General features: G+C 37.8%; 1 protein-coding gene across 1 annotated transcript in view; it reads right to left on the bottom strand.

Annotated features, from left to right (window-relative positions):
- brinp3a.2 (bone morphogenetic protein/retinoic acid inducible neural-specific 3a, tandem duplicate 2) overlaps positions 1-13,535 on the bottom strand; it is a 111,525-nt gene extending 97,990 nt beyond the window's left edge. The window contains exons 1-3 of the mRNA XM_033965661.2: positions 13,488-13,535; positions 9,906-10,028; positions 4,105-4,412 (exon numbers count right to left, since the gene is read on the bottom strand). Coding sequence (XP_033821552.2) covers positions 4,105-4,412; positions 9,906-10,028; positions 13,488-13,535 — 479 coding nt within the window. The remainder of the gene's footprint in view (positions 1-4,104; positions 4,413-9,905; positions 10,029-13,487) is intronic.
- Between the last annotated feature and the right edge of the window lie 581 nt (positions 13,536-14,116).

Here is a 14,116-nt window from a genome sequence, read left to right as displayed (position 1 = left end):
TGGAAGCATTTTTAAATAATTTTGCCCTGTAGACCCCAGGCCTGAGTTTGTGATGTTTTTCAGCCACTTGTATTTTATTTTATTTTTATTTTTTTGCAATATAGACCATGCATGTCCCTGATTGGCTTATCCACCTGTCAATAATGCCCATCTGAAAATAGGGAAATTCACCGATGACCAGACTCACATCTTTGTAAAGTATTGAAGATATGTGCATTCTGGCAAGCTAGTATCAGTAATCCTGTGTACAAAGTAAACTCGTCAGCTTCATATAATGAAAAAAAAAAAAAGTAGTTTGAATTTTCCCAGGATTGTTGCGTCACAGCTAGAAACCCTGTTCAGTTTTTAAGTCCTTGAATCACCATTTCTGCTATAATTACACTGCATGCTTATATTAACAAGCTGGGGTATTTGTCCTCAATTAGTTAACATTAGTTTTCCCCCATGGTCATTCCCTCTTCTGCCAGTGGATGGAGCCCTACACCAGATTCTAGTATGGGGAGCGCCCAACCTGAAAAATTATGTCAGGTTCTTTATACTGTCAGTGTTTTACAAATACTGCATATGTGTAGTGTGCACTATGTAACTTTACTGTGGGGAATATGTCCCCTCTTTGTCTCCATGGAAGGTTCCAAAGTAGGACATTAAATGTATCAATCTTGCATTTAGTCAGTTACAAGAATTTTTTTAAGCAAAATGCTGACCTGGCTCACCTCTCCGCAGATATGACCTTTAACCCGGTGGTGTCACCTGCTTGTCGTCATGGAGTTGGATATGTTTAATGCCATACTTTGCAACATTCTAGAAAAAAGCAACATTATCTCCACAGACACAAGCGTGTGACAGACTCTCCACTATAAAAGTTATAGAGTGCCCCTTTAAAATAACTCTCCAACTAATTTCCCGAGGTCCTTGAAGTGTCCTCTAATCTCACTTCCCTGATCTTTTGCTGATGAGCCAAATAAAAGTGGACTCGGAGCGGCCGTTCTACCTGCCTCAGCGATTTCACAGGCTTTTCATGATCTACCATAGAATTTAATAGAGAGACTTGAAATGGGTCAGCTGAGGCATAGGCTAGACCAATCAAAATTATGCATTTTAATATTCATAAAATAGCAATAAATAGGCACTATATAAGTTATTTTAAAGGAATTAATCTTGTATTACAAGCAGGACATGCATTCTCCATCGGGAGAGATCGGGAGACTAACCTACAAGCTCCTTACTGAGAGGAAAAGACGGGATAATCACTCTGTCACAGTACCACAGGGAGGATATGCACACTCCACTCAGAGAGATCAGCCGTCTAACCCACAACCTTCTTATTGGGAGGAGACAGGATAAAACTCTGAGTGGCGTGTGCATGTCCTCTCTGTGTTACTGTTGCAGAGATTCTAACCTATGGAGGATCAAAAATTGCATAATTGGAAATAAATAAATAAAATAAATGTTAAGTATAAAATAAATAGTGGATACAAATATAAATGTGTAAATAAATAAATAAATGCATTTACACATTAATGCATACATTATGTGCATACATTTTGTATTGTATATTCAGGCGTTTATTTATATCGTTATTCTTCTTTCATTATATATATATATATATATATATATATATATATATATATATATATATATATATATATATATATATATATATATATATATATATATATGCTACATTTATCCCTTTCCACTTTACATTGTCACTTAAATGCAAATGAGGAGGAGCGGCAGACTGTGATTGACACAATGTTAGGCTCTGCTTCCTTCCTGTTTAAAAAAAATAATAAATTGCTACTACTTACAGCCATTACTACTACTGTTTCTTCAACCACTACTACTAGTCCTACTTCAACCACCACTGCTATTACTAATACTACTACTATTATTACTTCAAATACTACTGCTACCTCCATAATGACTCACAACCTCTTTGAACTTCTACCTAATACATAATAGATTAATTAAAACGGTATGTCAATGTCAATCATTTGGAGAAAGAAGGCACCGTTTTATTTGAAGGGTCCCTATATAAAATGTTGTTGACTTTAAAGCTATTGCCATAGAGACGCTCTCATATAGACTTTGAATGATTAAATGTCCACTCAGAGGGCCAGCTCTCACAGACAAGGACGGACTATTCACTGCACCATTCATTCACTATGAGGCAGAAATGTCGCCGTAAACAGGAGTTTGAAGGATACAAGCTAATGAGAATATGTCAATAGTGTTCTAGGGTTTTATCTATGCAAAACATCTTTTAAATATAGTACAAACACAGGGGTGTCAGACTGGGGAGGAAAAGAGTACTGTTTACCCACAGCCCAGTGCAAAGAGGGGTCCTCTCACAAAGTCTGTAATGAGCATTTTTTATTAGACAAACAATAGTGCGGGCCCACCAAGATGATGTGTACCCAGGGCCCTGAATTTGGTGCTACAGCCCCGTATTGTTTTCTGACAACTAAAAACTTAACACATGCCACGTTTAAAGAGGGTGTATTAACTGCTAACACATAACATATTCAGATCACCATGTTACCTTTTATTGTTATTAAAATGCTATATTAACTGAAAACAACGTATTAGCATGTTTTATAAGCTTCACTTTAATTTTCGACTCTGATTTTCTCCATGTTACATCACTTCTCCCTCACACAATCAGTCTGCATCCTGCTAATTAAACTACTGCAAATCACATCAGGTTTGTCAGGTTGTAGTGTATTGTTTTGTATCCTGCTTTTGTATATTTATGGAGAATTGTTGTGTGGGAGCATGAATGACATAAGCTTGTGGCCTGAGCATACAGAATCTTACAACTAACCATAAGGAGGGTTTGATTAGGGCCCAGGAAAGATCATTAGATTACTCTGTTAAAAAAAAAAGTGTGTACATTTCCAATCACTTGTCAGAAAAAGTAAACAATACTAGCAATCAGGACTAGCCTCAGCTAAAGACCAAGCCCTGGCAAACCAATATGACATCCAGTTATTTCCAACAATTCTAATAAAGCTTCAGATTTATTGTTTTTGATAAAGATTTGTGCTGAATTTTGTTCAACAGAAACAATCTGACACACACACATGCACACACACGCACACACACACCCCTAGGGCTTTTCAGCGGGTCTCATGCAATAATAAAAAAAAAAAAACTAAAAAAAACTTTTCAGTCCTGCTCAAAAATGTAGTGGATCAGAAGGTACATATACCTTCTCTCAAATGTAGTGAAGTCTAAAGTCCCCTATTTTTTTTTATTTAATTTATTTATTTATTTATTATTATTATTATTATTATTATTATTATTATTATTTGTATGATCTTGTTCACACAAGACAATGTATTGGACAAGATAGTATGTTGTGTGCACATGGTAGTATCTTATGTGCACAAGATAAACAAGATGTTCACAGATACCACAGCATACTACCTTCTGCGAACAAATTTTTTTAGATTTTTTAGGGGACTTTAGGAGCTCCGTATAAAAGAAAGTGTGGAGACTAGATTCAAGTTCCTCTTTTCAATCCCAGAGCCCCAAACCAGATCTAACACTATTGATTCAAAAGACTTAGACTAGAACAAGAACAAGATTGCGGATACAAGCCGTCGAAATGAGTTTCCTCCGCAGGGTGACTCGGAACTCCCTTAGAGATAGGATGAGGAGTTCAGTCACACAGGAGGAGCTCAGAGTAGAGCTGCTGCTCTTTCACGTCGAGAGGAGCCAGCTGAGGTGGCTTGGTCATCTGTTCTAGATGCCTCTTGGACGCCTCTGTAGGGCGGTGTTTCGGGCATGTCCCACCGAAGGAGACCCCAGGGAAAACCCAGTACATGCTGGAGAGACTATATCTCTCAACTGGCCTGGGAACTTCTTGGGGTCCCCCTGGAGGAGGAAGTGTCTGGGGTGAGAGAAATCTGGGAGTTCATGCTTAGACTGCTCCCCTCGAGACCCAGCCCGGGATAAGTGGAAGAAGATGGACAGATGGATTTAAATGGAATTAAAACTTCTTCAAAACAACTAACACTGGCAGCTATACGTATATATGTGGGTGAAGTTGGAATAACTGGTCAAACATGAACATGAAACAATAATTATTCAACTCACCTGTAAATCTTGTATCTCGTGGAGAATCCTTGCCGGTTTTTATCCACAAAGTCGATGTACTCGGGTGAGTGATGGAAGGGGCCTTTATCTGACAGGAGCCAATCCAAAGGGCCCCCGGGTTGGTCAAGAGGTGGTCCATCACTACTGCTGCTACTTCCAGTAATACTACTACTACTACTACTACTGGTGCTGGTACTGCTGCTGGTGCTGAGAGCGTCCACAGAGCCAATGCAGACCCAGCAATGGAGGCTGAGGCTGAGTACCCCCCATAGAGCCATCAGAGAGGGGGGAGAGGAGGGAGGAAAGAGGAGAGAGAGAAAAAGGAGGAGGAGAGAGAGAGGAGGAGGAGGAGGAGGAGGAGGAGGAGGGAGGAGGGGCAGTTCAGTAGCAGACAGTACAGGATGTAGACTGCATCCTCCGCTTGGACGACCAGTGGACTTGCATGGTCACAGCCTCACCTATGTCCCTGGAACACCTGAGGAGAGAAGGAACATGGTGTAAATGCTCCAGTTCAGAGCCATGTGTAAAGCAGCTGATGTGTCTGGAGTTTGTGTAAACCTATGCAAGCACACAACAACAGTATACACATCTGGAAGCATGGATCCAACCACGAACCAGTGGATCTGACCTGAGCTAACGTGGGACTGTGATTCAAACTTTGGATCAGTGGACAAACCCTTCTGAGCTACTGTTGCACCTGCTTGATGAAGCCACAAAAGTGTACAGACTACTGTCGGGCAAGAAATGCGTTTAAACGAGAAGGTTATTTTACTTATGTGGTATAGTAACTGGTAACACATAACAGATTTAGATCACCATTGTTTTGAAAATGCTAAATTCTCCACAAAAAAAACCCAATGTATTAATATGGTAAGGTTTTTTTTTCCTTTTTGACGAGTACCCTGTCCCTGCTGTCGGCGCTAAGTCCCTCCCCCTTCAGACTGCCATCACAACACAATCAGCATGCATACCACTAATGGCCTTCAGGGTACCCTAAGCATCATCAAATCTGACATGGGGGCCTGTTTTCTAGTGCTTTCTAATGTATTCCAGTTGGTTGAAGTTTGATAACTTTTATGGATGAAAACTTCATGCACGGAAATTTACACATAGCCAACTTTAGCGCAAAACTCATCAATTATACACAAAACAGGGGCGCATCTGAGTCATTCACGCACCCGGCAAAAGCAAGCCTTCTCGTATTAACAACAGTAAGTAATGTGATGGGACAGCAGACTGGGAGCTGATTGGACCTAATATTTTTTTGATGAGAAACTGATTGGCAGCATCCCTCCCTCCTCTTTCTTCATCTCATTCATCTACTTTTATATCAACATAGACGACAGAATATGTGTTTGACAAGTTAATGAGCTTTAGATGGAAGGCAAAATAAGATCTGTATTTCAATGAATGTTGCGAACATTTTGGAGAGAAGGCATGTGGTACAAATAAACAGCTGAGCTTGAACTGTCCAAAATTCTACAAGTATGTCCCAGACCCTCCTGCATTCAAACTGAAAGCAGATACCAATATGTGCAACCATCAAAATGTGTTTATTTAAGGTTATAAGACAAGGATGGTCCCTGTAGTGATGTAATGTTACAGTTTGGTTGAAAAAAACAAAGATAAAAAATTTAAGTTGTTTTTAAGGGTATTTTTGTCTTTATTTGCACCAAGGATAACAATATGACCTTCTATGCTTGTCAGACAGAGATAATTCAACAGATCTCATACTGCACACCCAGCCTTAAGGGAAAAAAAAAATCCTTGGTAAAAGTCTCTTATATTTTTTTGTGAAGAACCAAAATGTGCTTATCCTTCCCAAATATCAATGTGGAAGTGGAATACATGCCCCAGTGCCCCCCTGACAGTTAAACTTACTGTACACTTAAGACTTCCTGTGATTTTGGAATCCAAAATAGTTCACATGGAGAGGATCTGGACACGGCCTGTAGACGCCCACATGAAACTGAGCTCTCCATCAAAGAAAATGTTTTCAGAATACACCATATGCCCCGGGGCTCCTCTTCCCTCACCAACAGACTACTGTAGTACTGTTCCATCAGGACAAACATGCAGAGGAAAAGGTAATATGTGTCCCATGACATGAGAGGAAATGTAAAATCTGAAAACAAGTTGCCTGGCAAGTCCAGAATATCTCTACATTTTTTTTATACAGAGGGATATCAGTCTGGTCCCCACGTCGTGTCTCAAGCCAGAACTAAACACGACTGTCTAATTAAACTTTTAATATTTTCTTCTTGCATTTTTAACTTAATATTTTGGTATTTTGACCAACTAGAGAGTGCAGTTCAAAGGACAGAAGTTAAGCACTATTGCCAATAGTGCTTAACTGAAATCTGAAAGATCTGAAATGCTACAGACTTTTTACAACAATACAACAGACTTTCTACACCAAATATGGTATTCTAGATGGAATGAACTGTCTCATCACTGACTGAAACAACAGAGCGGAGTAAAAGTGAGGGTTTACAAGCTTTCCTGTTGTGTCTCCAGTGTTTACTAGCTCCCCCTGGAGGCTGACTGTGGTGGTGCAGGACACAGAGAAGGCACTTTTGTTCTAAGGGCTATTACTCTCCTCAAACTATCCTGACACTGGATCTGATGACTCTACCTGCTGAAACTTTTGAGATTTCTATTATTGTATTTTACTGCTCACTGTGCTTAAATTGCCCCTCAGGGACAAATAAAGTGTTTTTGATTGAGTAGGTTAGATCTGTTTATATGAGTGACACATGTGAAACAAAATACCATTTCTTTCACTTCAGATTAAAGATGCACTGTGTAATTTTTCTTTCTTTTCTTGTGGTGAGTAGGTCCATGGAGATGTTATTGCTTCGCCTGGAATTTTTGGTGACCGTCACCTGTTTGCCTCTCTAAGATATCAGAGACAAGCAGATAACGCCAAGTTACGGGTCAGATTTGTGAAGAGAAGAACTTGCTCATAGTCAGAATGTATAAATAGCTGTGTAGGACAATCAAGAGGGACGGATGGCTGGTTTTTTCAGGGATTTTACCAATAAAAAGATAAGCGGATAAGCGGAAGAAAATGGATGGATGGATGGTTGGAATATTTGTCATAGTTTTACATCAGTCCATTGCGGGAAAAAGTTGCAGAGAAAAGTACAAACATTATGGTTGCTTGGTAACAGTTATGGAATTAAGTCCAACCAGGGAGTAAAATGATAAATGGTAAAAACTAGCTATGACACTTTCAGTAGTCTATCCTGTCACATGCATTTTAACAGTGTTCTTTTTAACTTCTCTGCTGGTGGGTCCACTGCGTGCTTGTTACAGGAGATGTTATGGACCTTTTCAGTCATGATAACGAATTTTGAAGCACAATCTACAGTTGAAACCAGAAGTTTACATACAATATATAAAAAGGCACATACACCTTTTTCCTCACTGTCTGACAAGAAATCAGAGCCAATTCTCTTCCTGATATCTTGGCTAATTTCTTTTGACTTTCCCATGATGTTACACAAAGAAGCAGTGTGTTTCAGGTGTCTCTTCAAATACATCCACAGGTGTGTCTCTAATTAGCTCAGGAACTAATTAATGTTGGCAATAAACCAAATTAGAAGCTTCCAAATACATGACATAATTTTTTTTTTTTTTTTTTTGACTTGTTTAAAGGCATAGTGATTTTACAGCAGGTAAACTAATTAAAAATTGCCTAAAACTCTCATTAATCTCTCATTATTCTGGCATTTAGCAAATACAAATAATTCTGGTAATCTTAATTGATCTAAAACAGGAAAAGTTTAGTTTGATTTCATGTCAGACTGTGAGAAATAAAAGCATATGTGTATTTTTATATAGTGAACAGAGGAATATCATGATAATACTGAAACTACTTTCTGCCACTGACACAATAAAAAAAAAAAAAATAATAATAAGCTGTAATGCTCCCAGATGTATGTAATATATTCTTCCAGCATTCATATATTGAAAAATAAGTAGATGTAATAATTATCACGAGAGGCCTATGTGTTTAGAATAGCTGCGCACACAGCCTGGTACTCATATAAAATGACGGTGATCTGTCTCTTTCATTGTAATGAGACAGCACAATAAAAACATTCATTTTGTTGCTTATGGACAGCGCAGATAAAGAGTTGTTTTTGTTTGTCATATTTGATGAGTAATAACAGTCTCTAACTAACATCCAGGATTTGTGGTGATTGATGAACTAAAACAAACATTTAAATGTCAAACCTTTGAGGACCGCCATGTTTTTGGTGCTATTAGTCCCGGAATAATGTTATGTTATTTAAGAAAGATTAATTACTTGGTCGCTGGCTATTATGTTGATTTCAGTGAGCCAGGTAGCGTGAACTATCCCATTGAAAACGCATTAAAACTCATGGAACAGTACCAGGCTTTAAAATGCTTGATGTTAGGCCTGTCAAAATAATTACTATATCTACATATAATTCAATATATGAAAGCTGGAACAATATATTTTTTGGGTCAATATTTATAGTGTATACTTTTTCTTTGCACTACTGAAACATTTTTGGTTATTTTTTGGCTATACAATAAGATTTAAGCCATTAAATGTTGAATTAATAACTTCTAGGACTCATTACAGATGCAAACTATGAATTAAAGTGTTTCATTCTGCTATGTATTTATTGCAGCTCGTGATTTTTCAACAATGCTGTACATTTAGAATATTTTTTTGTGATTAAATATTTGTGATTTATTTCAATATTATCGTTTAGCTTCTGTCTTTACTTCGGGCATATATCACACTTTAAAATGTCGTGACAGGCTTCCTTGATGCTTGAAATGTTCCACGGTATGGGATAAAACATATCTGAAACCCTTATTTTTATCTTTTGAGTATCAGACAACATGCAATGTCAATTTAAAGCAATGTCGATGAACTGTCTCAAGAGTAAAGATGAAGAGTTTTGTTGTTTAGCATCAGAGTCGCCCACCGCTGTGTACACTGCTGTTTACCGTCTCTTTAAATGAGACTAATCTGTCTTTACATTTGTGTGGTAAATTATTAAAGTCTGGCCACATCCATCAGACAGTACATTCATTACAATCACAGTGCAATTAAGTCGCAGTCGCAGCAGTGATTAGAAACACTTACTTCTGATCAGTCTGTTTACAAGGCGTTTAGCTACTTTACTTTAAAGAACACATTTTATGCAATATTGACTTTTTTGACTTTTTAACCATGTTATATTGTTGTCCTCTCAACAAAAAAACATATCAGGATTTTGCTTCATTCATGTTTGTTTCATTAATCCACTCTAGTCTTCTCAGAGCACTCAAAAATGCTCTGTTTGCATTTTGCCTGAATTGTTGTGTCACAGATAAAACTACAAACCAGGGGCGATATTATCAGAATTTACCCTATATTTGGCCAATATTCCACATGGACATGTTATACCTTGTTTGAAAGCTTAGGCTCTCTATATTACAGCCGTCTAATCAAATTTCCAGATAGATAAATATCATAATCATCAGCACCATATCAATATTTATCTGAGGAGTAGTATATCTGTGGTGCCATACTGCATCTGAATGCAGCCCGAATTACATGCTCTTGCTCCGGCTAATTCACCTGTCAAACACATCCATCTGAATTCAGGGAGATTTACTGGTGACCGAACTCACATCTTCATAAAGTATTGAAGAAGCGTGTGTTCTGAATCCTAGACAAAGGGAGTAGGATGCTTGTGTCCTGCTCCTAGTTTGCTCCCCTCTCTCCTAGTCCTTCCCTCCATCCCTCTCCTTTTCATGTGCGTCCTTATTACTTGGTTCTCAGACAGACTGTCAGCTCCGCTCAGTCGTGGACCATCGGAGAGCGGAAGAGGAGACAATAACAGCACTCGAGTCAGTCCGCTCTGAGCAGCAGCTGGACGAGACTCGGAAATCATCTGCAAAGGGAATTTCAACAAAGGAAGATAAGGGCTAATTAATAACAATGGGTTTGGGACAATTGGTGGATTGCGAGATAGAGCCTGATGATTAATACAATTGAATCTAATTTAATTTAAAAATCAAAGAGTTAAATTATTTTAGGCAGTACTATAAAGTACAAAATGGTTTTAAACAACACATTTTCAGGAGCCTGTGATAAGTCCAAGAGTTGGCTCTGTTTAGGTTTTTGATTTTTCTATGAGATTAACTAACTGAAAAAACTGTAGGCTAATGTTAGCTAGCTTGTCAAATGAGCTCACCTGTTGTTTAGTTCCAACTCAATCACTTCTTTCTGGCCACACTGCTCAGATTAAAGTATAACTTGAGTAACTGAGCTAGACAGAGAAGTGCCTCTAGTTAGCTTCACACCCTCAGGGAATAGTGATGACATCAGTTGTAAAGTACTGGCTTTTACCCTAATCTGGGAGTATGAAATCAACTAATCTAGAATCTGAACACCAATCTGGTATAACAACTCTGTAATTTATACCTCTAAAAAATATTTTGTAATTAAAATTTATTTGACATGAAAAAAAGGAAAAAGAAAAAAGAAAAACGTGATGTAGTTTAAACACAGTTTTGATTTATAAATGGAAATCTACTTGTACAATATATGTCAGGACAAATGTGAACATATTTTCAAATGGCAAGATATATTAAAAGATTGGTTCAATCTATTGTCTCCATAAGGAAAGTTCACCCAATCTTAAATGCCACCAATGCACAATGAAATAACACGGATATAAAATGGAAGAATCTAATAATATATATAAAAAAAAAAAAGCAACTGGTTTGGGAATTGTAATCATGAACTTGTTGCTGTGAGTGTTAACTAGTATGCCACTGTTTTTAAAATGCTGCATCATCTGTTGTCCATAATTGTGGATGTCATCAACATTCCCTGGGGTGTGGGTGGGACTAACTAGGGGCACTGCTCTGCCTGAAGCTCAGACAGTAGAGTTGCGTGTTCATTAGCAGAAGTGGGTAGTCCTTAGTAATATCAAGTAGATTTCAAGATTACATACTTCCACACAATCCAACTTCACCAATATATTCAACAGTGTAACTCTTACTTGAGTCAAATTTTGGTTACTCTTCCCACTATGACAAAGTGACAAAAGCTGTATGTTGACAATATTAAATGATTTGAACATAATAGTAATAATGCCTTGAACATCTATTGTGCTTTACAGACTTGCCTAAACCACTTAAAGCATTAAAAGACGATTATTATTAATCCACTCCATACTAAGTACCACAGCTGACCTGAGGCAGACTGACAGAAGTGAGGCTGCCAATCTGCGCCATCAGCCCCTCCCACTATCAATCATTCACACACATACTAGCAAATGTGGGTGAAGCGTCTTGCCTAAGGACACAAGGGCAGAACTTCAGGTTGGGGGGCCACTGCTCAAACCAGCGAGCCACTGTCACCATTTGTGTTTCTTGCACAGCTCTTTCTAATTATATATTCCTTTGAAAATACCATATTTTGTGCATTATCTAATATTTTCTCCTGCCAATTACATTCACATCAAATTACAAATCAAATGTTATGTCCAGGCAGTCACTCTTACTTGAGTAGTACCTTTTTTTTTTTTTTGTTTGTTTGTTTTTTTTGTTACTTGCTTTTTTGTACTGCTACTTTGTACTTCTACTTGACCAATATTGTTCTCAAGAAACAGTACTCTTATTGGTCTATAGAGGAATGAGTTATTTCAAGATTAAAGAGAGGGTAATTTACTTGTATGGGGTATTAACTGCTAACACATGTCATCTTACCACACATGTTACCTTTGTTTAAAAAAAAGCCATATTCACCAAAAAACAACATATTAACATGTTTTATAAGTTTGTTTTTGGCACTCTGAATCTCCCAACGTAAAGTCACTCCCCCTACACAGCGCAAACACAACACAAACAGGTGCATCTGCTAATGAAACTACTGCACATCGCATCAGGTTTGTCAAGTTGCTGTGTAGAGTTTTGTACCAAGCTTTTGTATATTTATGGAAAATTGTCATGTGGGAGTGTTTCAATAGGGTCTGGGAGATTGCTAAATTACTGAAACATGCATGGATGACATCTAAAACTTCTTCACGCATATTTTTGATGAAGGAAAATCGTGGTAGAAAGCTAAACATCGACTTTGCAGAAAACCTCCTCCTCAATGATAAATATATGTCTTTTTTTTTTTTTCCATCAGCAACATAATTAAGACCAGCTATAATAGAACACTAGAAATGAGAGCTGTCAAAAGACTTTTAATAGAATCTAATTATGATTGCGAATTGCACCTTTGCAGATCAGAACGAAGACTGAAATATAATAAGGACTGTATGAATTAAAATAACATAATGAGCAGATCTGATCTTTTCATAGTACATTTTGCACTTGGATATGCCGTCTCGTCAACACCTCTGCGGAGGACTTAACAGGGTGTTTTAAAAGTCAACCTCATTATTCAAAATCTTGCTTTCTTCTCCTGTGAAAAGAGCTTAGACAGTGATGGAGGTGAATAGGAGGAAAAGGAGGGGCTAAGGAGGCTGATGGTTCTGCTGCTGTGGTGGACACTATATATACCACATGTGTCAAACTCAAGGCCCGCGAGCCAAATGTGGCTATGTGGCTCTTGACAGGGTAAATTAACAGGTATGATGGTCTTAATATGTCGTTTTATCAGGAGATACGGAGTTACAGCCATATTTTTTTACATCTAGGCAAATACATATGCAATATTTGTAAGTTGCATATGTAATAAATACAGAAACAGTTAATGAACAAGTAAAAAAAAAAAAAAGTATTTACATTTATTTTACATCTGGCCCTTTGAGAGCAGCCATTTTACTGATATGGATGTGTGATGTGAGCAAAACTGGAATCCACTTACAAATAAAGTTTTGGTCAGTAATTTGTGTCTGTCTCAGTTTTGGCTCACTGCAAAATATTATAATCTTAAGGAGGGGGTATTATGCAAAATTGGCTTTTTAGGGCTTTCTACCATGTTATAATATTTCCTCATCGAAAATACACCTGAAGAGGTTTTAGATGCCATGCATATTTGAATAATCCTGCAATGTATCTCTGGGACTGTTCGAACCATCCTTAGGTCCAATACTTAGCTCCTAAGCCGACATCATCCATGCTCCAGCACAGCCATTTTCCAATAAATATTCAAAAGCATGACACAAAACAATACACTACACCATAACAAATGCCATGTGAGATGTGCAGTAATAAGTGCTTGAATCAAATAGTATCTATCTGGGTGTGGGAATATTTTGCCTGTGTCGAAATACGATTTGTCAATAGAACAATTATTTTTATTTCTTATTTCAAGTGCAGTAGCATTTGTCTCCTCCTTTCTCCTCAGGGGCGACAGTTGGTAAAGTGAATCCTGCTCTTGACATAAACATCATTGGTTGAGCGGTCAGATCCACTGACCCACAGGTTGGAGGTGCCATTCCGTCTCCCAAAGATGAATGCTGTTGTTGTGTCCCTGGGCGAGACGCTTAATCCACCTTGCCCTCAGTGTCTGCGTACACTTGTCTATGAATGTTTGTATGAATGGGTGACCTTCCTTGATGTTCTTGATGTAAAACGTTTTGAGTGTCTTGAAGGTGGAAAAGCGCTGTATCAAAATGTGACCAAAAGAAAATTCTTGTCTTTTAATTTGAAGTAAAAGACCTTTTGTGCTTTTCTCTTGACAAATCTTATTTTAAGACAGTCAAGATGTACTAAAGACAAATACAACTTGATTCAAGCACATATTAACTTCTCTGATTTAAGATTTTATTTGTTGCAGAAACAAGGAAACTGTTATCCTGTGTTTTCTTCTGTGAGGCTACAAACAGCTAACAGAACTTCAATCATACAGCTGTGGTATCCATCAAAAATAAAATCCTTGCGTATTTTTGCCACAGATGAATCAGAGACATGAGGCAGTGGAGTAAACATGCTCATTTATGTTATAAGAATACAACTAAAAAAGCCGAATTATTACAGCAGACGTGCGGGTATCGATATGTGAGACATAACTCGGCGT

The sequence above is a fragment of the Periophthalmus magnuspinnatus genome, chromosome 4 (assembly GCF_009829125.3).
Source record: "Periophthalmus magnuspinnatus isolate fPerMag1 chromosome 4, fPerMag1.2.pri, whole genome shotgun sequence".
Lineage (NCBI taxonomy): Eukaryota > Metazoa > Chordata > Actinopteri > Gobiiformes > Gobiidae > Periophthalmus > Periophthalmus magnuspinnatus.
The sequence above is the reverse complement of the archived record's forward strand: the minus strand, read 5'-3'. Positions and strand labels throughout refer to the sequence as shown.